Genomic DNA, 24,451 nt, shown 5'->3' on the forward strand with positions numbered 1-24,451 from the left:
TGCAGAGGCATTTGACAGGAATTTTATCCCTGTAAATTACACACCACTGCGTTGCAACCACGTGTGTTACTCATAGTTACAGGATGATAGCAGCATGGCCCTGCTCACTTGAAGGGGTTGCATTTTTGCCATGGCATGTGCACTCCTCCGTCTCTTTGCCTTTAAAGGAGGTGGTTGAGGGGCCATAAAAATGTGGCTTGACCACCTGTTTTTACTGCCCCAACTACAGAATATACAGTATATAAACAATATTTATAAGTGGAAATGTGTTGGAAAAAATAAAAAATAAAGTGGAAGTAAAGGCAAAATCTAGCTAACTCTAACCCACTCTCAGCCACATGCTAACCCTAATCTATCTAGCCCTGGAAAGAAAAAAAAAGTCACTATACTTACCTATTCTGCAGTCACTCCAATCTGGTCCCAGGCTGAGCTATCAGCTGGAGATTCAGTTGTGTAGGAGAGGCAGAGACAACGGAAGCCCCATAGTAAGTCTATGGGTGATGTAACTTCCCAGACATTATGGAGTTAGACAGATTAGGCTTAGAATGTGGCAGAGAGTAGGTATATAGTTAATTAGGTTTTCCATTTACTTCCACTTTAAGGCTCCATGAACACTGGCTTAAAGTGGTTGTAAACTAAATTTTTTAACGTTTACCTACAGGAAAGCCTATAATAAGGCTTACCTGTAGGTAAAAAAAAATATCTCCTAAACCTGTACGGTTTAGGAGATATTCCCCTCGGTATGCGCCGCTGACTGCAGCGGCGCATGCGCACAAGGGGATTCTCGGCCTGAAAATCCGGCAGTGGCCGACCGGCCGGAATGAAATCTCCTGCGCGCATGCCCTGGAGTGACGATATCGCGGCTCCGGCCACTCACAGCGCCGGAGCCGCGATACCCGGAAGAAACGCAGAGGGAGCATGTCAGCTCCCTCCGCGTGGATCGGGCCAGATGTCGGGGCCTTGTTCGAAGGTAAGTATTTCATAATGAGCTAGTATGCGGTGCATACTAGCTCATTATGCCTTTTGCTTTGCAGGTTTAAAAAAAAATAAAAAAAATTGCGGGTTTACTACCGCTTTAAAAACACGTTTCTTCTACAGGAATATTGTGTTCTGCCCATAGAAGCAGCTCACTGTTATCCTATGTATTCATGCACATTAGGATGATTACGGGCATTTTTTGAGCTTACCGTTAGAGGCGGAAAAAAAAACCTTCTGGTTGGTGTTTCTGATTGGAGCTTTCTGGCAGAAAAAAAACACAAAACTCACCTAAGCTCATCTAAACTTTGTACAAAAAATACTCTACATTAGGATTTTTTACTGCCAAGAGAAAATATATTTTTAAGCCCAGTGTGCATAGAGCCTAAAGCATAACTCCAGGTTAAATTAAAAGATAAAATGATAAAATCAACTTTTGCTGCAACATTCAATTTAAATACAGAGATATTCCCCACATTACTTTTTTTCTTCAGCATTATGTCCCCAGTATGATAACCAGGATCATTCAACCTACATTTTCTGAGCCCAGGTTGTACTGGACTCATCCCAGCATATGAATGGAAAATGAAAGGAGAACCAGCACAAACTAAAGAATTCGTATTTGCTTTCCCCTCTTATAAGCTTGTCCTAATTCACCACATGAACAGATTTTCTCCTTGTGCTGCTTCTTCCTCTCACACTCCAGACCTGCTGTTTATAGACTGTAAGAAGTTGATTCTGAGCCAAATCCAGGTACTTTATTTTGCTTTTTAAAAATAACTAAATATATATTAAGGAATGCAGAGCTGCATTAAATCGTGCCCGGTTATATCTGCCATAGTGTTCAGCTTTAAATATTTGCCCCAACCAACAGCTGAGTTCCCTAAACCTGGTCCTGTAATTGGTACAGGGTGTCAGGTGGCCCAATAATAAATGGGTTGTTAAAATGTAACTGTTCTCCCCAGAGTACCAGCCAGTCACAATGGATCAAATCACTTTGAAATATTTCCATCACTGATGATCAGAAGGATAGATGGAGCTTAGGGTTTCTTCATTGAAAACTACAGCCTGGAGCGATGTGCACAGGGGATTGACTAATGCCACCAAAACATTAAATTCTACCATGCTTTCCTTTATGAAGACCCGGGTGTGTATGGAGCAAGGCTGGCAGAGTGTTCACTGTCGGTGACCACAGCTCAGTGCACAGCTGAGACAAGGATGTCACTGAAAATGACATAATCCTATTAGGAGGTGTTCTGGGTAATTGATGTCCTTTTTCTACACTTGTTTCATTATCACTAGCAGATAACACAGCAGTATCATGTACTGATTTCACGCAGTGCTGTTAAATATATAAATCATATATACAGGCTATAGAAAATACATGTGCTGCATTATGGTGGGGGGATGTCACAAAGCAGGGCAAAGAGCCTGATGGACCTGCAAAAATCGGAGAGCCCACAGCAACCAATCAGATTTTTTTTTAAAAGCCAGATTAGTGAAAAATAAAACCTGATTGGCTGCTGCGAGTACTGTAATATAGACTAACAGAATTTTGTGTTCCTGATTTTTTTTATTTTTATTTTTTATTATTATTGTTATTATCTTATTATTAAGTGTTATCGTATTTCTATTTATTAAATCTTCATTTTTTACAAGACTTTGGAAACAGATATGTGCTGTATACTTTTACGCTCCGTTTTAGGAACTAACAAAATGCAATGTGTGAATGGTATGCATTTATCTCAGACCAAATAATAATATTACTTGTTATTATTATTATGACTTTGGAAGCAGATACGCTCTGTGCCAAGCGGTAGGAAAAAGAAAAAAAAAAGAAAAGGAAAAAAAGAAAAAAAAAGTGCAATGTATGGATTACAGCATTTTTTCTATAAATATTATTACAGTTATTATAATAATAATAAATAATAATAATAATTCGCAATGTTATTGTTATCATTTAAAAAAAAATAGTGATAATGTATAATAAATTTAGTTATTTTGTTTATCAAGCTAATTTATGTTATGATTTGTACCTACAAAGGGAGGATTTTTTAATTGCTGTTCATTTTAATATTTTTAAATGCAAAAAGTTCAACTTATTCATTTCCGTGCCATTTTATTTCAGATATTAAGGTAATTGTAGTGTCTATTAAAAATGTGTTCGCTTATTATATTTAAACACTGTTGTATTTTTTCAAACTGTTCATAATCCGAAGCTATATAAAGTATCTTTGCTCAATATTGGAGAGTTTTGTTTTTTTTTCGAGTCACACAGATAATGTATGCAACATGCAGCGTTTATTCGGGAAACATATTCTCTACACTGGAATTTTCGGGACCTTTTTTTCTGTCCCTTTAACTTCCCTTTAGTCTTCAGTGGCTGCGGGTTCTGGAAAGACGCAAAGATGAGTAATTCCATGAAATATAAATGAGGGCTGTGAGATGGGAGAAGAGCATGCTAAAACGCCAAACAGATTTCAGGCCACACCCCGTTGTAGCTATATTTTTTATCACAAACTCTTCATTTGACATGTTAAGTAGTGTCACTTTTGATACACGTGGCCAAAACTATGGCCAAAACTATTGTCCTCAATATAATATATTTTTCCCCTTTGTAGGTGGACCCTGGGCAGCTGCCTCATCTGCCGGCAATCCCCTTAAAGCTCCCAATTTATATTCTGCAAAATTAAGAATTCTTTGTTTACCAACCTAATGCCGTGCTTAGCTTCAAATAAATATGTATAATTAGTTATTGTTTGTTAATTTCCTTCCCAAGAATAAATCGTTTAATACCTAGTATTTATTATTTATCTACTTTTTAAAATGTTACATTTGGCAGAATTAGAAAGGGCTAATTATTACTCTACAGTCAATGTTACATAGTTAGTAAGGTTGTAAATGTGTGTCGCTGTCAATTTCCATATCAATGTATATTCTGCTGGCATCCAATTTTCTTATGGGCAATACAATTCGTTGTTTTCTTATTTTTATTTTTGCTGGAAATGATTGACCATTCACAATAAATGCATCTCCGCCTTATTAATGAATCCTAGAGAACGAACAGTCTTTACTCCTTTAGTAAAGCAAAGTGTGCGCACACCATATATATATATATATATATATATATATATATATATATATATATATAGATCTATCTATCTATCTATCTATCTATCTATCTATCTATCTATCTATCTATCTATCTATATATATATAGATAGATAGATAGATATATAGATATATCTATCTATATCTATCTATCTATATATATATATATATATATATATATATATATATATATATATATATATATATATAGATATATAGATATATATCTATATAGATATATAGATATAGATATACATATCTATATCTATATATAGATATAGATCTATATATATAGATTATAGATCTCTCTCTATAGATAGATAGATAGATAGATAGATAGATAGATAGATAGATAGATAGATAGATAGATAGATAGATAGATAGATAGAGCTAGATAGATACAGTAGATAGCTAGACAATGGGGTTTATTTACTAAAGCTGGAAAGTGCAAAATCAGGCTCACTTCTGTATAGAAACCAATGAGCTTCCAGGTTTTAGTACCAAAGCTTAATTGAACAAGCTTGTGTTAGAAGCTCATTGGTTTCTATGCAGAAGGGAGCCTGATTTTGCACATTCCAGCTTTAGTAAATAAACCCCATTGTGTACTTAAAAGTGGGGTATGCCCGTACATTTTTCTCCTATGCACCTGACCTGGTTAATACCCGGAGAAAGAAAATAGAGAAATAGAGGATTTGCCGCATAAAGCGTCAAAACGAATTACATCTTAGGCTCCTAACCTAAGGAGTAATACATTTTGTGTGTATATATATATATATTATGGAGAAAAATAAATCCGTGACCAACCACACTATTTGACATTTCAGTAATTCCCATAAACCATACACATTCTCTTTATCTGGGACAAACACAGGTGATGAATTATTAACATAAGATATATATAATATAATATATAATTAACATTTCGCCCGTTAATATAAAGCAGAGCCATAGGGGGGTGTTTGTTTTACACCAGAAAGTAACACAAGTCTATACAGAGAGTCAGGTAGGACCCAGCTCTATTGTTGGGCAAGGCGGGGGCGTGGTTAGAGCTGGACAGTCTACTACACCTTGTGATCAGGCATCATCCTGATTCAGCAATCAATGAGAGAAGGTTATGCACAAGGTGACATTGAGATGACAGAGAATTTCTGCAGAACCGATTCGTACTGTGACTGGGCTCAGTCCACAGCAAGGCAATCCTTTGCTTTTCTATGTGGGCAAAGAACTGGGAGGAATTTACAAAATAATATAGAGTAGTAGAATAGTATGGTGGTATAGACAGATAAAGGGGGGGGGGGGGGGGGGCAGATGACTGACAAAGAGTTAAATAATATAATAAAGAGATATTGAAGAAAGCTAGACAATAGAAAAATAGAGAGCTAGATAATGGAAATCGATAGATAGATAGATAGATAGATAGATAGATAGATAGATAGATAGATAGATAGATAGATAGATAGATAGATAGATAGATAGAGATTGTTAAATGCAACAAACAGGTTTATTTCAATCTAGTATTGCCCTCCCCCATTTCCCATACATAACATTTCCTCTGTGTCCTCCTGCATGTGAGGTCTCGAATTACAGATATAAAAGCCCCTCCATCAAATTATCCCTAACCTCAGTGCGGGATTACAGGATAATATACTTTGCAGGCCATCAACGTAATCACTCCTCCCAGCATTTCACCCTACTAAACCCATAAGCACATTACTGTCCTCTCTGCCCACTCACAAGACTGGACATAAATTAATCAAGAAGAGAAAGGAATAAAAAATGCAATGGACTGTGAATGGAAAAGCCGCTTGGATTTTGCTCGGATTATGGTTCTAGGAGGAAATGAATAAATGGATGGATGGTGGAATTAGGGGAGATGCTTCCACAAGCACTGGTTTCCTGTGCCCTCCCCCCCCCCCCTCATCCCCTTGGGGTTACATTGCCGCACACAGGGGCATTAAACACCATTGATGAATGGTACAATTAGATTTTCATTACATTCTGACCTACAGACATAAACAGAGATTTCTATAACATAAACAATACACCGCCTACCAGTTCAACAGATCCAGCTAAAATGGTTTATTAAACAGTTAACATTCCTAGAACAATAGAGCAGATAGAAATCTGCTTTATTTAACCCAATAAAACCAGGAACACAAGGGATCACTATTTTAGATGTGTGTTTTAAGATGGAAGAATTAAATGCACAAGAGAAATAAATGATGAAAAGGTCATTCAAAATAACATTCATTGATTTAAAAAGAACTATTAGGTACTGCTGGATCAATAAACAGAAATCTACAAAGAAAAAAACAAAAAAGGCAATAGCCTAAAACTATTCTATTCTCATCAGTGCCTAGAAATGTCCACAAATGTACAAGACCCTAACCAGATTATCCTATCTATTGTATGAGGTTTTGGCTTTGCTTCTGTCTGTGAATCAGTTTATATATAATTAAAACAAGTAAAACAAATCATTAAAAAAAAAAAAATTATATATATATATATATATATATATATATATATATATATATATATATATATATATATATATATATATATATATCTGTTATATTCAGCTAACATCACCTACCTGTGCAGCTGTCCCAAGGTGTCCCCAGCCAATTTCTTGAATTCCTCTTTCTTGAACTCCATGGTGATCCTATGAATCTGGAGTCGTTCAGGTATTAATTCTGAGCTTTTAAGAAAAAGTTCTCATTACGACTTTTAGGCTATGTATTAAAATAAAGGTAGACCTTTAAGAAGTTATTCTTCTCCTTTTTATTCCCGGTAGAAATAAAAAGAAAAAAAGCCGTCTAGGGTTCGGCCTTAAGAGAGTCAGGCATAAGTAGACATGAGCTTATGTAGTAACGAGTAGAGCCATAGGAGTGAGAAGAGATCAGGCTGTGCTGTGCAGCAGAAGATCCAATAAATATTCTCCTTTCTTGCGTGGGACGGCCATGAACAAGAGTGAGAAATGCTCTGCAGTCAGTGTTAGTTGGAGGCTGTGGTTGGGAGAGATGTTTGACGCGGGCGTTGGAAGCCCATTTGGCTGGACTGTGTTTCAGCACCACGGACAGCGCCAGGCGTCGCCGCTCAGGCCAATGGAATCCTGCACTTTCAGCACCAACTTCAAAGGCACAGCCGGGGACTTGTTCACACCTAGACAGCTATTGGCCCCATAGAGCAAATCTGCTCCACACCTAGAGCCGGCAAATGTACACAGGATAAGTCCCTTGCACTACCATCAGCCGCAGCAGCCTTACCCCCACCTCTCCTTCCCAGCTAACAGCACCACAGACAGTCCCACTTCAATTGCTATATTTGGAAAAGGATTAGAAGACGTTTTCCTGCTTGTCCCAGCTGAATTGTAGTGCGGGAGGGGTGAGGGCATGTGGGAGGGGACATGTAGAAGCTGGAGACATCGCTTGTATTAATCTGTAAAGGTACTTACAGAGGGGGGATGGGGGCAGGTGGTCTGGATGGCAGGATGGGAGGGATGAGGACAGGTTTGGTTAATGCAATTTAGAGATATATACTAGCCAAAATTGAATTTAAGTGAATACCATATATATATATATATATATATATATATATATATATATATATATATATATATATATATATATATATATATATGTAAAAAAAAAAAAATATATATATATATATATATATATATAATGTTGGGGCTATATATACATATATATATATATATATATATATATATATATATATATATATATATATACATACTACAGGCCCCCACCATTTTTGTGATCTGGTGGTATGCAGACACAACCTACCAGGAGGGCCTGCTGCAGGTAACATGCATGGTAAGATTAACCAGTGTAGGTATAGAACTAACAATTTACCTTAGTTAATAAAAAATCTGCATGAATTAAAATTTTTTTTTAACACAACTTGTTGGAGATTGTAACCTGCTTCTCTTTTCTGGATATCAATGAAAGCATTTTTTAAAGCTGACTCCTAAGTCTGGGGATCTGCCTTTCCAGGTCACTCAAACAGTATTGGTTGCAAGATCAATTTACATATACTTAGATTGTATCACATTGCTACTGCTAAGAATGTTTGAAATTTAAGGACCACTTCTATTTTGTAATACATACTGAAATATGAATCCCCCAGCAGCTCCCCTTGACATATTAGGTCAATAGGGCATACATACAAGTGCATAGCAAACCGCTATTACTCTGTGCTGGGAGAACAACCTGCTTGTCCTCCAATGATCAGCCTTGTGCGCTGACACATCCCCTCTGCACAGCCATTTGCTAGAAAGATAAGTGTACTGCTGTTTCTCCACCCCTATCTCTCTTAGCCCCTCATGCAGCTGAGCACAGAGATTATATGATCACTTATAAAAAAAGAAAATTTATTAAATGCGTATATAATTTTATATATATATTGTATGTATCTACTTAAATAAATGTTTTGCCTTTCTTTTTTTATTTTACACTGAATGGGTTATTTTACAAGGTAAAGTTTCACATATGCTTGGAAGGAATACAATTTGTTTGCTGCTCCACAGAGGCATGAATGAACATATGTGGATATTTTTTATTAAGTTAGGTCCATTGCAAATCTGATAAGCAGCAAGCACAGCCCTTTGTATCTACTGAGTAAATTATGGCTGCCCCTATGTACATATACTGTATAAAAACAATATAAAATTAAACACATTGATAACATTGCTTATATCAAGGTGATCCCCTTTAAACATGTATCTAAAAAAATCAATGCATAGTCTACGTGTTTATTTTAAGGTGGTAATTTTAATTATATAAAGGGGAATATTATTATTCTGGAAGCACTGACAAGCTTATTTTAACCTGCTATACACGTGGCTTCCATATCATGAACATCCTCCTTACTATCTAAGAACCAGTCATAGTTGCTGCCAAGAATTTCTGCTCATCTCCATAGAGGTGACTAAAGAGCATTACTAGCATCTATTTTCTACTGTGGTCTGCTCATGCAATTTTTCATGCTCCACAATGTTCTAAAACAAAACAAATTGGATTTACATTTTTTTTAAAGAAATGAGGGTTGCCTTATCCAATTATGCTCCGCTTTCCAAGAGCTATTTTCCTGAATTTCACGTTGCCTTTGTCTGAGGCTATACATATATCCTAATAGTATAAACATTCAGCCCATCTATTTTATCCTTTGATTGTGATGACATGAGCAAGATCAGATTTTACTTTCTGCAATATTAAGCACAGTCCAAGGAGGAAGTATTGGAAGAATATCCATCCCAATTGAATTATGAGCCATTATAGGAGTCATCCAGATTTCAGAAGCACATGGCCCTCCAGAATAGTGTGTTAACACCGCCAAGTGTGCATAATGTGATTTCCCAAATACATATTATTGTAACTCAGATGGATTACTGTCAAACAGAAGATACTCACAAATTAAATTGCCATCTCCTGGATTTAAGCCAAGAGATTTTTAATTGGCAGTTGTTTAGTTGTTGCAATAGTTAATTAGCATGAATGAAAGGCTGGACAGAAGTGTTGATAAAACTGGATAATCTAAAAACTGGCATGTGCATGCCAGTACTTTAAAATCATACCATTAATGATTTAGTGAAAGATTTGGATCAGACAAGAGTACAGAGGAAGGGGGGATGGGAAGAGGAGGAATAGGATTCACTCATCACATGACACATGTGCAGAATACACCTGTAATAAAAGTTATGTATGTTTTTATTGTATTTTTGAAAAAGACATGTGGACTGGGGATGGGGGGCTGGGGGACAGGTTTGGCTGGTTGAACGGAGTTGGTCTTTGAAGGAAATCTGTCAGGGCAAAAATGCTGCCGGTATAAAATGCTGCAGTCTCCAATAGCCTGGCACTGTGGCCTATTGGGCTGCTAAGTGTGTTATTTAGCTATAGTAGAAAATTAGCACTGTAAAGAGGAGAAAGCCATGAGGGTATCATAGGGCATCATAGGGCAGTCATTATCATTGTGCTTGTTTTGTTTTGCTCATTTGCCCATATATTGTAATGTCTTTTTGTTCCTTGCATGTTGTAATGCTTTTTACCACTTAATGATAAGTTGCCATTTGTTGCTCATGTGTTTTGTAATAAAAGCCCATTTATTGCCCCCATAATGTAACATTTTCCTGTTGGCTGCCTGAAATGGCTGCCTGTTTGTTATTCATGTATTGCTTACATTGCCTGCTTTGTTGGACCACATTACTGTAATTTATTGCTATGTAGGTCTATCTAAAAACAGCACTATTTCCACAAATCTTGCCATGGTGCCCTATGTGGGCTATTATTGAGCTTTTGAGTTTGCTGCAGCACACTACGTACAGGACTGCTATCCACACGTTTCAAAGCCATGCACTTTGGGCAGCCTTATTAGCTCTGACTAGCTGTCAAAACAGCCTGGCTTTCAGAGGCTACTTCAGGTATGTTTAGGCACCTTTAGGTGTCTAAAATTTTACACTTGCATTCTTTTTTTTTCTTTCCAGGGAGAGTCTCTCAGATAAAAACATTTTCAATAAAATTTACTTGAAGCGGTTCTTCACCCTAAAGGGGAAGTTCCGCTAGTATTATCCCTCCCCCCCTCCGGTGCCACAATCGGCACCTTTCGGGGGGAGGGGGGTGCAGTTACCTGGATAATCCAGGTAACTGCACCCACTTCCGGCCAGACCGCCGCATGGCTCCGCCCACCGCCGCATGGCTCCGCCCCCCGTTGTGTTCTGGGAAACACACAGTTCCCAGAGACACAGCGGGGAACCAGCGCAGCGCGACTCGCGCATGCGCAGTAGGGAACCGGGCAGTGAAGCCCTCTTGCTTCACTTCCCGATTCCCTGACAGAGGATGGCGGCGGTGGCTGCAGAGAGACGAGCGATCGCTCGTCATCTGCCGCCGACATCGCTGGAACCTGGGACAGGTAAGTGTGATATTATTAAAAGTCAGCAGCTGCAATATTAGTAGCTGCTGGCTTTTAATATTTTTTTTTTTTTTTGTGCAGCTCCTCTTTAAATTGATTTAGTTTAATTTTAAGGGAGTTGCAAAAGAGAATAACAATAAAATGAGCCTGTTTTCACTGCATGCATTCTACCATGTACATGGTAAGTTCCACTATTAAGCCCCAAACAAATGTAAAATCTCCTTTAATGTCACCTATTTGTATGGGCTGCCCATTCCTGAGCTAATGTAATGGCAGTCCATAGTGCATGCAGCTGCTGTAGGCCTATAAAGAGGTGGAATGAAAGCTCTGGTTTTATATTTTTTACATAGTTACGTAGTTACAAATAGGTAAGGTTGAATAAAGACAACAGTTCATCCAGTTCAACCTGTGTAGGTGCACGTGTGTCAGTGTCTATAATTATTTCCCATATGCCTGTATGTTGTGTTCTTTAAGATGCACATTCAGGAGTCTCTTAAAAATATACATACTCCCCGCTGACAAAACCACTTGTGGAAGAGAGTTCCACATCCTGATTGCTGTAACAGTGAAAAAACCCCTACGCAGTTTAAGGCTAAACCTTTAATAACCATAGGAGCTGGTCAACTATACCAAAGCTGGGTATACAATTGTAGATTTTAAAAACAAACATTTGTATAAAAAATTATCATCTATACATTTAATGACATGGCAAATGTTGTTTGATAAATGTTTTGGAGTGAATGCATGTTCCCAAATGAAAAACAAAATGCTAGAAATCCATTCATTGGAGAAAGGTTACATGTTTAACTATAATTTTAGTTCCACATTTGTTATCTGTTTTATTTCTTAAATCGGTAGGCTTGTTTCCTGTTTCAGTAGCTCAAGTTTATTTGCTGCCATTGTTTACAACCTATGTGTTATCTAATTATCATTGTATTGTTGCAAAATTGCTAGTCTTTGATCATAACTAAATATTATATCTTAGGCCGGCCATACAAAAAGTGAATTTCTTCCATGGGTTGCAGGAAAGAATTTGTCTTGTGTTGTTGACAGTGTTGATGTGGGAATCCCTACTGCCAGGGCTTTGTCTCCTCATGGTGGGGATGGTCCCTCCCCCCCACTAGTGGCTATAACAGCTGCTAGCAGTAAGGATGAGCCGAACACCCCCCCCCGGTTTGGCTTGCATCAGAACATTCGAACGGACCGAAAGTTTGCGCAAACTTTCGGACCCCGTTAAAGTCTATGGGACTTGAAGGTGAGAACTCAAGAATGCAAATTTTAAAGGCTAATATGCAAGTTATTGTCTTTAATAGGGTTTGAAGACCTGGGTCCTGCCCCAGGGTACATGTATCAATGCAAAAAAAGTTTTATAAACAGCTGTTTTTTCAGTAGCAGTGATTTTAATCATGTTTAAAGTGAAAAAAGAAAAGTGAAATATTCCTTTAAATATCATGCCTGGGGGATGTCTATAGTATGCCTGTAAACTGGCATGTGTTTCCTGTGTTTAGAACAGTCCCTGCTCAAAATTAAATTTCTAAAGGAAAAAAAAGTAATTTAAAACTGCTTGCGGCTTTAATGTAATGTCTGGTCTCGGCAATATGGATGAAAATCATTGAGAACCCCCCCCCCAGCCCATTACCAGCCCCTTTGGGTCTTGTATGGATATTAAGGGGAACCCTGCATCCAAATAAAAAAAGGAAAGGAAACTCTGAACAGCAGTATACAGGCGGTGCAAACAAGACAGGGACTGTAGGTTTGTTCTTAAGTAGAATCTGTTTGTAATTTTGAACTGGTACATTTTTTACGTGTAGCTCCAGCTAAAAAAATTATTTTTAAGCTTTTTGGAAAACATAGGGAAGGGTTATCACCCCATGTAACATTTTTTTTTGTTGCTGTCTGTGCACCTGTTCAGAAGATTTCACCTCACTTTCTGTCCCAATGAGAATTGGATTTTGAAAATTTGGGGTTTTTAGTGAAACAAGGAACTCTTACAGGAGAGAATTTCCCTTCCTAGGGGTAGATTTCCTCTCACTTCCTGTTGTCTCCTTCCGTTTGCAAGTAGGAGTCGTTTGTAAGTTGGATGTTTGAAAGTAGAGGCCTGCCCTATATACTCTGCAGAAATTTGGGCCTTAGGTGTTGGTGTTGCTACAACGCTGTAAGCCCTCACAGTTACTCTTGGTGGGCGCAGAAACGGGCCCTGCTGTGAAATACTAGATCAAGAATTTTAATTACACGCCCCTGTTAAACAGGGGCTAAAAAATTGGACCTAAGGCACTGGTGCTGGTGCCACAACACTGCAACCCCTCACAGATACTCTAGTTGGAGCACAGGAATGAGCCCTGCTGCAAAGTATTGCATCAAAAATTGTAATTACACGCCCCTGTTAAACAGGGGCTGAAAAATTGGGGCTTAGGGCCCTTTTGCACCTGTGAACCATTTGTCAGTTTTTTCATTCATCCGTTTACAGATTAAAATAGACATCAATGCATCTCTATTAGTGATGGATGAACTTCCGACGGGACGTTTCGCGAACGCGGACCGCGAACGCGGCCGATCGTTCGCGAACCGTAACGTTCGCGGTGGGCCCCATTGACTTTAATGGGAGGCGAACTTTGCAAACCTACAGGTCAAATTTGCAGCCACAAAATAATTACTAGCTGTGCAAACATAGTCCCACCACATGGCCAATGACATAACACATGTATGAGGTGAATTTGGGATTGACAACTACAAGCATTCTTTTTTATATATGAAATTCTAACAATTCAGGACTGTGGAGCGCATGAAGGCAATGGAGGAGAGGGAAGGTCAGGGTAGGCAAAGAAGAGGGTGCAGGAGATGATCACCAGCAGCGTGACATACAGCAATGACACCTGCACCATGATAGAGTGATCTGACGCCAGCACCGTGATAGAGAGCACTGACATCAGCAGCGTGACATAAAGCACTGACACCAGCACCGTGATATACAGCACTGACACCAGCACCGTGATAGAGAGCACTGACATCAGCAGCGTGACATAAAGCACTGACACCAGCACCGTGATATACAGCACTGACAGCAGCACCGTGATAGAGAGCACTGACATCAGCAGCGTGACATACAGCAATGACACCTGCACCGTGATAGAGTGATCTGACACCAGCACCGTGATAGAGAGCACTGACATCAGCAGCGTGACTTAAAGCACTGACACCAGCACCGTGATATACAGCACTGACACCAGCACCGTGATATACAGCACTGACACCTGCACCGTAAGCAGCCCCAGGAGGAAGTCAGCATAGCACAGGGATGGTGGGAGCCCCTCATAATGAGCATAGCACAGGGATGGTGGGAGCCCCTCATAATATGCACAGCAGAGGTACAGCCCCAGGAGGAAGTCAGCACAGCACAGGGATGGTGGTAGCCCCTCATAAGAAGCAGCCCCAGGAGGATGTCAGCATAGCACAGGGATGCTGGGAGCCCCTCATAATAAGCATAGCACAGGGATGGTGGGAGCCCCTCATAATATGCACAGCAGAGGTACAGCCCCAGGAGGAAGTCAGCACAGCACAGGGATGGTGGGAGCCCCTCATAATAAGCAGCCCCAGGAGGAAGTCAGCACAGCACAGGGATGGTGGGAGCCCCTCATAATGAGCATAGCACAGAGATGGTGGGAGCCCCTTATAATATGCACAGCAGAGGTACAGCCCCAGGAGGAAGTCAGCACAGGGATGGTGGGAGCCCCTCATAATAAGCAGCCCCAGGAGGAAGTCAGCACAGCACAGGGATGGTGGGAGCCCCTCATAATAAGCAGCCCCAGGAGGATGTCAGCATAGCACAGGGATGCTGGGAGCCCCTCATAATAAGCATAGCACAGGGATGGTGGGAGCCCCTCATAATATGCACAGCAGAGGTACAGCCCCAGGAGGAAGTCAGCACAGCACAGGGATGGTGGGAGCCCCTCATAATAAGCAGCCCCAGGAGGAAGTCAGCACAGCACAGGGATGGTGGGAGCCCCTCATAATGAGCATAGCACAGAGATGGTGGGAGCCCCTTATAATATGCACAGCAGAGGTACAGCCCCAGGAGGAAGTCAGCACAGGGATGGTGGGAGCCCCTCATAATAAGCAGCCCCAGGAGGAAGTCAGCACAGCACAGGGATGGTGGGAGCCCCTCATAATAAGCAGCCCCAGTAGAAATATGACACTGCTCAACCTCTTCAAACAGGAGGGTACGGGCATATAGTACGGTGTGCTTTTTTGGACAAGGAAGTGAGGTAGAAAGAAGGTCTGTGTGCTCGATTAAAAAAATAGTTTATAGACATATACATGGTCTACTGGTCACATGTGTTGAATTCCTCCGAGATCCATGCCTCATTCATTTTTAGAAATGTGAGGTAGTTAACACTGTCGGTAGCTAGGCGAGTACGCTTATCGGTCACGATCCCCCCTGCTGTGCTGAACGTCCTTTCGGACAGGACACTGGATGAGGGGCAAGCCAACAGTTCGATTGCAAATTGGGCAAGCTCTGGCCAGAGGTCAAGCCTGCCCACCCAGTAGTCCAGGGGTTCATCACTCCTCAGAGCGTCCACATCGGCCGTTAACCCGATGTAGTCGGACACCTGACGGTCTAGGCGTTCCCTGATGCTGGATCCGGATGACACCTGTCGATGGGTCGGCTGAAAGAATGACCTCATATCCGAAGTCACCAACACATCTTCAAACCGGCCTCTTCTTGCTGGCGCTGTTGGATTGGTACCCGCAACTCCTTCTCTGGGAGTGGGAATTGCTCCTCTGCCAGCGCACGCAAAAGCAGAATGCAGCATTTCTCGAAGCAAGGCCTGGAAGTGCTCCATTCTGACAGCCCTCTGTGACGGCGGTAGCATTTCCTCCATTTTGTGTTTGTACCGGGGGTCTAAGTATGTTGCCACCCAGTACTGGTCCTTGACCCTTATGCTTTTTATACGGGGGTCCCTATTAAAACACTGGAGCATGAAGGCCCCCATTTGCACTAAACTGGAAGCGGTGTGGTGGCCTGGCTCCTGCTCATCATCCAGGATAATGTCGTCCTCTTCATTCTCCTCTCCCCATCCACGCACAACAACAGGGATCCCAGAAAGGTTTAAAGCATGCTCTTCTTGCTCCTCCTAATCCGCCCGGCACCATCCTCCTCTGGCTCCTCTTCAGACTCCTGTTGTTCACTTGTCTCAGACAGAGTAGCCCCCCGGGAATTCATCCAGCGACTTCCTCATCTTCTCGCTCCTGCTCCTCCACAGCTTGATCAATGACACGACGCAATGCACGCTCCATAAAGAAGGCATAAGGTACCATGTCACTGATGGCGCAATGGCTGCGACTGACCAGTTTGGTGATCTCCTCAAATGGGCGCAGAAGTCTGCATGCGTCGCGCATGAGCAGCCACTGGCGCGGTGAAAAAAAAAACAGCTCCCCAGAACCTGTTCTGCCGCAGAGTTCATACAGGTAGACGTTAACTGCACGTTTCTGCTGGAGCAGCCTATCAAGCATATAGAAGGTTGAGTTCCATCGCATCGGGCAATCGCAAATAAGATGTCTGACCGGCAGATTGTGTCGCCGCTGAATGTCAGCAAGGCGAGCCATGGCCATGTAAGATCTTCTGAAATGGGCCGAGATTTTCCTTGCCTGCCGCAAGATGTCCTGGACCCCAGGGTATTTGACAACGAATCGCTGCACGACCAAGTTTAAGACGTGTGCCATGCATGGCACGCGCGTAATTTTGCCCTGTTTTAATGCGCTAAGCAGATTGGCACCATTGTCACACACCACTTTACCAACTGTCAAATTGAGCGGTGTTAGCCACTGATCTGCCTGTGAACGCAAAGCTGAAAGGAGTGCCGGGCCAGTGTGGCTCTTGGCTTCCAGGCACAACAGACGCAGCACGGCATGGCAATGTCTCACCTGGCATGTCGAATAGGTTCTGGGGAGCTTGGGCGGCACAGTGGAAGAGACGCTAGCAGCGGAAAAGGAGGAGTCAGCCGAGGAGGAGAGGGAGGAGGATGGAGTAGGAGGAGGAGGAGAAGAAGAGCCAGGCCTGCATGCAATACATGGCGGTAAAACCAAATCTACACTGGTGCCACGGGTTACATGCTTGACGGCCGTCAGAAGGTTCACCCAGTGGGCAGTAAAAGTGATATACCTTCCCTGCCCGTGTTTGCTAGACCACGTGTCTGTGGTCAGATGTATCTTGGCACCGACACTGTGTGCCAGAGATACATTCACTTGCCGCTGAACATGGCCATATAGCTCTGGGATTCCCTTCTGTGAAAAATACTTCCTTCCTGGGACCTTCCATTGTGGTGTTCCAATGGCCACAAATTTTTGAAAGGCCTCCGAGTCCACCAGTTTATAGGGCAGTAGTTGGCGGGCTATCAGTTCTGACAAGCCAGCCGTCAACCGTTGGGCAAGAGGGTTATCCGGCGTCATCATTTTTTTACTCTCGAACATTAGGCCCACGGAAGCCTGCCTTTTTGCAGAAAAACGTGAGCTTGGCATGATGGAAGGTGGAGTGGAGGACAATTGTGAGGAGAGAGGAGAAGGAGAAGGAGAAGTAGAAGACGAGGCTGGACGGTGAGAGCCAAACGTCATCACATTCCGAACGATTGGATTTTCCGACAACTGTGTCCGACCGTGTGTATGCAACACCAGCTTTGGACAAGATTTTGTTGTCGGAATGTCCGACCATGTGTATGGGGGCTTATGATGAAAATATTGAGAGCCAGATCCAGGTGGCATCTGAATTCGAATGTGTTTCCCATCCAGGGCTCCAACACAATTAGGAAATTGGGTCTTCGTCCAAAAACCATTTGCGATTTCCTGCCACATGGATGTATCTGGAGCAGGCATTGCAGTACCCTGAAGCTCCTCCCATATTGCTTGACAGGTATCATGCACAATTCCTGAAATTGCAGAGGTTCTCAAAAAAAAGCTGTGGTTTAGGAATGTATAGTATTGTCCAGATGGCAGAAACCTAGGAAAAGTAGAACAAATTATGAAAGGAATCCTAAATTTCGCATAATCAAGCAGAAAGACTGGCTTACCTCAGGGTAAGTAATAGTCGCTCCTCTGAAGGCACACAACGTCTCATATCCTTGTTCATTCTTTCCAAAAGGAGATGAAACTTTTCTAATAAAATTTCAAATGTTGGTATGGACATCCTGGTAAAATTGAAAATTTTTGTGGGAAACGTCACAGATTTGCATAGTGCAGAGCAAAAAAACCTTCAGTGGGCCTCTTGAGCAGCATAGGATGTGTCCAGTACCTGTGTCTTCTTACAGAAATCTTCCTGCTCATGCTGTTTCGTCTCCTCAAATACGATAACATGACCAAAAATGTCACATGGTCAAAAAATCTAACCAAATCCATTCAAAGCACATACACTATAGGAAAGGAAAGGAAACAGGAAGCACAAAGCAATAACCACAAAGCAGCATGGGAAGCACAATGCACGCTAGGGAAAACAAAGTATCATGGAAAAATTCCATAATTCATGCAAAACTGCTTAAATACAGTTCTAAAAAAATTCTTTCAAAAACTGATGAAAAATGGACAAAAACGCATGACAACGGAGGTAAAACGGAAATGTAAACTGAAAATGAAAAACGGGTGAAAACCGGATGAAAACGAATGACAACGGAATTAAAGCGGATGACAATGGATGTAAAACGGATGACAATGGAAATGAGAACGGAAGAGAAAATGGACAACCGATGACAAAAAAGTGAACTGAAGAAATGTACGGTCCTCATGTGTGAAAGGTCCCTTAGGCACTGGTGATGGTGCCACAACACTGCAACCCCTCACAGATACTCTAATTGGAGCACAGGAATGAGCCCTGCTGCAAAGTATTGCATCAAAAATTGTAATTACATGCCCCTGTTAAACCGGGGCAGAAAAATTGGGCCTTAGGCACAGGTGCTGGTGCCACAACACTGCAACCCCTCACAGATATTCTAGTTGGAGCACAGGAATGAGCCCTGCTGCAAAGTATTGCATCAAAAATGGTAATTACATGCCCCAGTTAAACAGAGGCAGAAGAATTGTGCCTTAGCCACTGGTGGCAGTGCCCAGAACCAAACATGTTCTTACAAGCTATCAGCATGAACATTGAGGAGGAAAAGAATAGTCACTCAGCATAACAGGATAGTCACTCAGCATCAGCACAGGCAGTCTTGAAGGGATCTCACATTTAAAAAAATATATATATTTGGTTACTTCAGCTTCAGGTGCTTGGTAGCTGGTGATCCAAGACTGATTCAGTTTTATGAAGGTCAGCCGATAGACCAATTTGGTGGACAGGTGCACTCTGTGATCGGTTACAAAGCCTTTCAGCAGCACTGAATGTGCGTTCAGAAAGAACGCCGGATGCAGGACAGGCCAGTTGCTCAATAGCATACTTTGCAAACTCTGGCCAGTGATCCATCTTTAAGACCCAGTAACCCAGAGGATTTTTGGTGGGAAAGGTGTCCAAGTCTGACCTTGCCCCTAGGTATTCCTGCACCATGTGAATCAGACGCTGGCGATGGTTGCTGGAACCGATCATACCTTGGGGCTGCGGACTAAAAAATTGTCTGAACACATCGGTCAGACGGCCACCTTCTCCACCGCTCCTTCTGTGACTGACCAAAGCCTCAGCAACACGTTGTCCAGGAGGACCAGGAAATTGTAACCTCCCAGGCTCTGGAAATAAGTTGCACAAACCTTTCTGCAAGGCCTCCCAAAGATGTTTCATCCTCTGCGACGGCAAGATAAGGTCTGCAACCTTACCCTTGTAACGTGGATCAAAGAGAGTTGCCAGCCAGTAATGATCCCTCTCCTTGATACCACGAATACGAGGATCCTTCTGCAGGCTTTGCAGGATCAGGGAGGCCATGCAGGGAGGTTTGCTGAGGCATTCAGTCCGGAGTCCTTTGGGTCACTACAAGTCCATGGGTTTCTTTGGACTGTAAATGTTCCCTTGAAGACTGCTGCTGACGCTGAGTGCTAGTATATTCAATAAACAAATGAAACTATGAATCATTATCACAAATCCATATACATACAAAAATATCAAATTTTAACTAATACGAAATAAATTATAGCGGATATAACAAATTAATTCAACATGATTCGAGATTCAGTATAACAAATATTGACACTCTACAGAAATAACAAATTATCCAAAAACAAATTAACGTAACAATGAATATAACAGAACAAAATTATGTAATTTATGAATGAAAACTAAACAAAACTAAACAAAATTTTATGTTGTGCACAAGTCTAGAAATATGTAAGATCCCAAATGGGGTGTGTTGGGCGCAGTATGGTATTACATATGCTCACCAGCTGTTTACGAACCATACCTTTAGAACATTCAAGGATTTCCAGATTGCATATAGCATCCCCAATGCCTTTTTTTTCTAGTTGCTATGCGCAACCACGTCATGCAGTGGCAGCCCAATTTGGTTAAATGCTTTATCTTTCTAAGTTGTAAAAATTGCTATTTGAGGAGGACCACTCAAAACGTATCTTGAGATACTACTTTGCCTTGCTGATCTCTTCCCCCCCATGCATAGAGAGGGTGGCTGCTCAGTGGAGATCTGATATCCCATCTTGGTCCAAGGTCACTGAAACGACATTGCCCTGGGTGATTTCGGCCAGAGACAAACTTATCCAGTTTAATTATTTCCACCACGTGTACTATACCCCGGCACGTCTACACAAGATGGGCAGGGTGGATACAGTTTGTCCACGGTGCAGGGAAGTAATGGGCGATTTCTATATGATTTGCCTCTGCCCTCAGGTGGGGAATTTCTGGACAGCAATCATGAAATTTCTAGAGGAAAAATTAGCCCTTCCAAATATTTGCTCTCTGGCTAGATACCTTCTGGGTGATTTTGGTGAGGAGGAGTTGGCTGTATAAACTCTATTACGGATAGTCTTTTTCTATGCTAAAAAAAAGTATTAGCTCTTAGATGGAAAGACATGAAGCCTCCGTCCCTTCTCTTTTGGGTGGAACTGATTAACCACTTGATGCCCGGCCACCGTCAAATTATGGAGGGGCGGTGTGGTTCTCATTCTGGGACAACATCATATGAAATCAGTGCAAGTGCTAGAAATCAGTGCCAGCAATTAGTGTCCACCAGTACCCACCAGTGCCAGCAATCAGTGCGCACCAGTGCCACAAGTGCCAGCACTCAGTGCCCACCAATGCCCACAGGTGCCACCAATCAGTGTCCATTAGTGATGCCAATCAGTGCTTGCTATCAGTGCCACCTATCAGTGCTGCTCATCAATGGCCATCACTGCTGTCCATCAATGCCCATCAGTGCCACCCATCAATACCCATTAGTGCCCATCAGTACCGCCTATCCATTCCACCTATAAGTGCCCACCAGTGCCGCCTATCAGTGCCCATTAATGCCACCTATCAATGCCCACCAGTGCAACCTAGCCATGCCCATCAGTGCCGCCTATCAGTGCTCATCAGTGCCACATATTAGTGCCATCTATCAGTGCCCATAAGTGTGTCATATTAGTGTCTCCCCATCAGTTCCACCTAATCAGTGCCCATAAGTGCAGTCTTATCTCCGTGCCCATTAGTGCCACCTCATCAGTGCCCATCAGTGCAGCCTATCAGTGCCCATCAGTGCTCATCAGTGTCACATATTAGGGCCATCTATCAGTGCCCATAAGTGCAGCATATTAGTGCCTCCCCATCAGTGCCACCTAATCAGTGCCCATAAGTGCAGCCTATCAGTGCCCATCATTGCCCCCTCATCAGCGCACATCAGTGAAGGAGAAAAATTACGCATTTACACAAATTTCTGACGAAATGAAGAAAAGCTTTTTTTCAAAATGTTCTGTCTTTTTTTTGGTAAAAAATGCAGTGCAAATGCAGTGATTAAATACCACCAAAATAAAGCTCTATTTGTGTGAAGAAAATGATAAAAAATGTCACACAGTTACAGTGTAACATGACCGTGCAATTGTCATTAAAAGCGTGACAGTGCTGAAAGCTGAAAAATGGCCTGGGCAGGAAGGGGGTGTAAGTGCCTAGTATTGAGGTGGTTAATGGGTCATTGCCAATATATAAATTAACTTACACTTCCAGGGGTTGCCCTAAAAAAATTGACAAAATATGGGCTGGTTGGATGAACCAGTATCAGGAGTAGTGATGGATGAACTTCCGACGGGACGTTTCGCGAACGCGGACCGCGAACGCGGGGGGCCCCATTGACTTCAATGGGAGGCGAACTTCGCAAGCCTACAGGTCAAATTTGCAGCCACAAAATAATTAATAGCTGTGCAAACATAGTCCCACCACATGGCCAATGACATAACACATGTATGAGGTGAATCTGGGATCGACAACTACAAGCATTCTTTTTTTATATGGGAAATTGTTGTGACAATTCAGGACTGTGGAACGCATGAAGGCAATGGAGGAGAGGGAAGGTCAGGGACCAGGGTAGGCAAAGAAGAGGGTGAGATGATCACCAGCAGCGTGACATACAGCAATGACACCTGCACCGTGATAGAGTCATCTGACACCAGCACCGTGATAGAGAGCACTGACATCAGCAGTGTGACATACAGCAATGACACCTGCACCGTGATAGAGTGATCTGACAACAGCACCATGATAGAGAGCACTGACATCAGCAGCGTGACATAAAGCACTAACACCAGCACCGTGATATACAGCACTGACAGCAGCACCGTGATAGAGAGCACTGACATTAGCAGCGTGACATAAAGCACTAACACCAGCACCGTGATATACAGCACTGACAGCAGCACCGTGATAGAGAGCACTGACATCAGCAGCGTGACATACAGCAATGACACCTGCACCGTGATAGAGTGATCTGACAACAGCACCGTGATAGAGAGCACTGACATCAGCAGCGTGATATAAAGCACTAACACCAGCACCGTGAAATGCAGCACTGACAGCAGCACCATGATAGAGAGCACTGACATCAGAAGCGTGACTTACAGCAATGACACCTGCAGCGTGACAGAGTCACCTGACAACAGCACCGTGATAGAGAGCACTGACATCAGCAGCGTGACATAAAGCACTAACACCAGCACCGTGATATACAGCACTGACAGCAGCACCGTGATAAAGAGTACTGACATCAGCACCGTGATATACAGCACTGACACCTGCACCGTAAGCAGCCCCAGGAGGAAGTCAGCATAGCACAGGGATGGTGGGAGCCCCTCATAATGAGCATAGCACAGGGATGGTGGGAGCCCCTCATAATGAGCATAGCACAGGGATGGTGGGAGCCCCTCATAATAAGCAGCCCCAGGAGGATGTCAACATAGCACAGGGATGGTGGGAGCCCCTCATAATAAGCAGCCCCAGGAGGATGTCAGCATAGCACAGGGATGGTGGGAGCCCCTCATAAGAAGCAGCCCCAGGAGGATGTCAGCATAGCACAAGGATGGTGGGAGCCCCTCATAATAAGCAGCCCCAGGAGGAAGTCAGCACAGCACAGGGATGATGGGAGCCCCTCATAATGAGCATAGCACAGGGATAGTGGGAGCACCTCAAAATATGCACAGCAGAGGTACAGCCCCAGGAGGAAGTCAGCACAGCACAGGGATGGTGGGAGCCCGTCATAATATGCACAGCAGAGGTACAGCCCCAGGAGGATGTCAGCACAGCACAGGGATGGTGGGAGCCCCTCATAATAAGCAGCCCCAGTAGAAATATGACACCGCTCAACCTCTTCAAAGAGGAGGGTACGGGCATATAGTACGGTGTGCTTTTTTTGGATAAGGAAGTGAGCCAAATGAAGAAAGAAGGTCTCTGTGCTCGATTAAAAAAATTGTTTATAGACATATACATGGTCTACTGGTCACATGTGTTGAATTCCTCTGAGATCCATGCCTCATTCATTTTTAGAAATGTGAGGTAGTTAACAATGTCGTGAGCTAGGCGTGGCAGCTGTCCTGTACCCCACGATGGATGTGTCATCATAGGTCAAAGTTCTTTTACACAGTAAACACGGAAGTCCGCCGGGCGAACGACGCCAATAGTCCGCTGAACAGGCGGACCGCGAACAGCCGAAATTCGCAGCGAAACGATCGCCGGGCAAACCGTTCGGCCATCACTAATCAGCAGATATAGATGTGTAACTGCGGTAATGATGGAAGCATAACATGACTATATACAAGTATGACATGGAATTCTCTGCACATAAACATAGAGTTAGGTTTATTAGCATGTTATCAGAAGGTGGTCTGCATTATTAATATACAAAATTAAAGTTCGTTTTATTTGCTCTTTTTCTTATGTTCCTTGTTACGTCTTCATAAGTAATCTTGTAGAGATACAAGAGACTGGCGTCACATGTAGCTGTTTCAACAGGATGCTAGTAGCGTATGTATTGCTGTATAAAATCTACTCCTATGTAACCTG

The 24,451-nt window shown here is 42.4% G+C and overlaps 1 protein-coding gene across 1 annotated transcript in view; it reads right to left on the bottom strand.

Moving 5' to 3' along the window:
• Positions 1 to 7,442, bottom strand: part of SLC17A7 (solute carrier family 17 member 7) — a 238,137-nt gene extending 230,695 nt beyond the window's left edge. Inside the window, exon 1 of the mRNA XM_077457005.1 lies at positions 6,680 to 7,442. Within this exon, the coding sequence (XP_077313131.1) occupies positions 6,680 to 6,741 (62 nt within the window). The 5' untranslated portion in view covers positions 6,742 to 7,442. The remainder of the gene's footprint in view (positions 1 to 6,679) is intronic.
• Positions 7,443 to 24,451: the final 17,009 nt, after the last annotated feature.

This window comes from Lithobates pipiens, unplaced genomic scaffold, assembly GCF_037356315.1.
Source record: "Lithobates pipiens isolate NorthernLeopardFrog02 unplaced genomic scaffold, aLitPip1_a1.2 Scaffold_27, whole genome shotgun sequence".
In the NCBI taxonomy this organism is placed as follows: domain Eukaryota; kingdom Metazoa; phylum Chordata; class Amphibia; order Anura; family Ranidae; genus Lithobates; species Lithobates pipiens.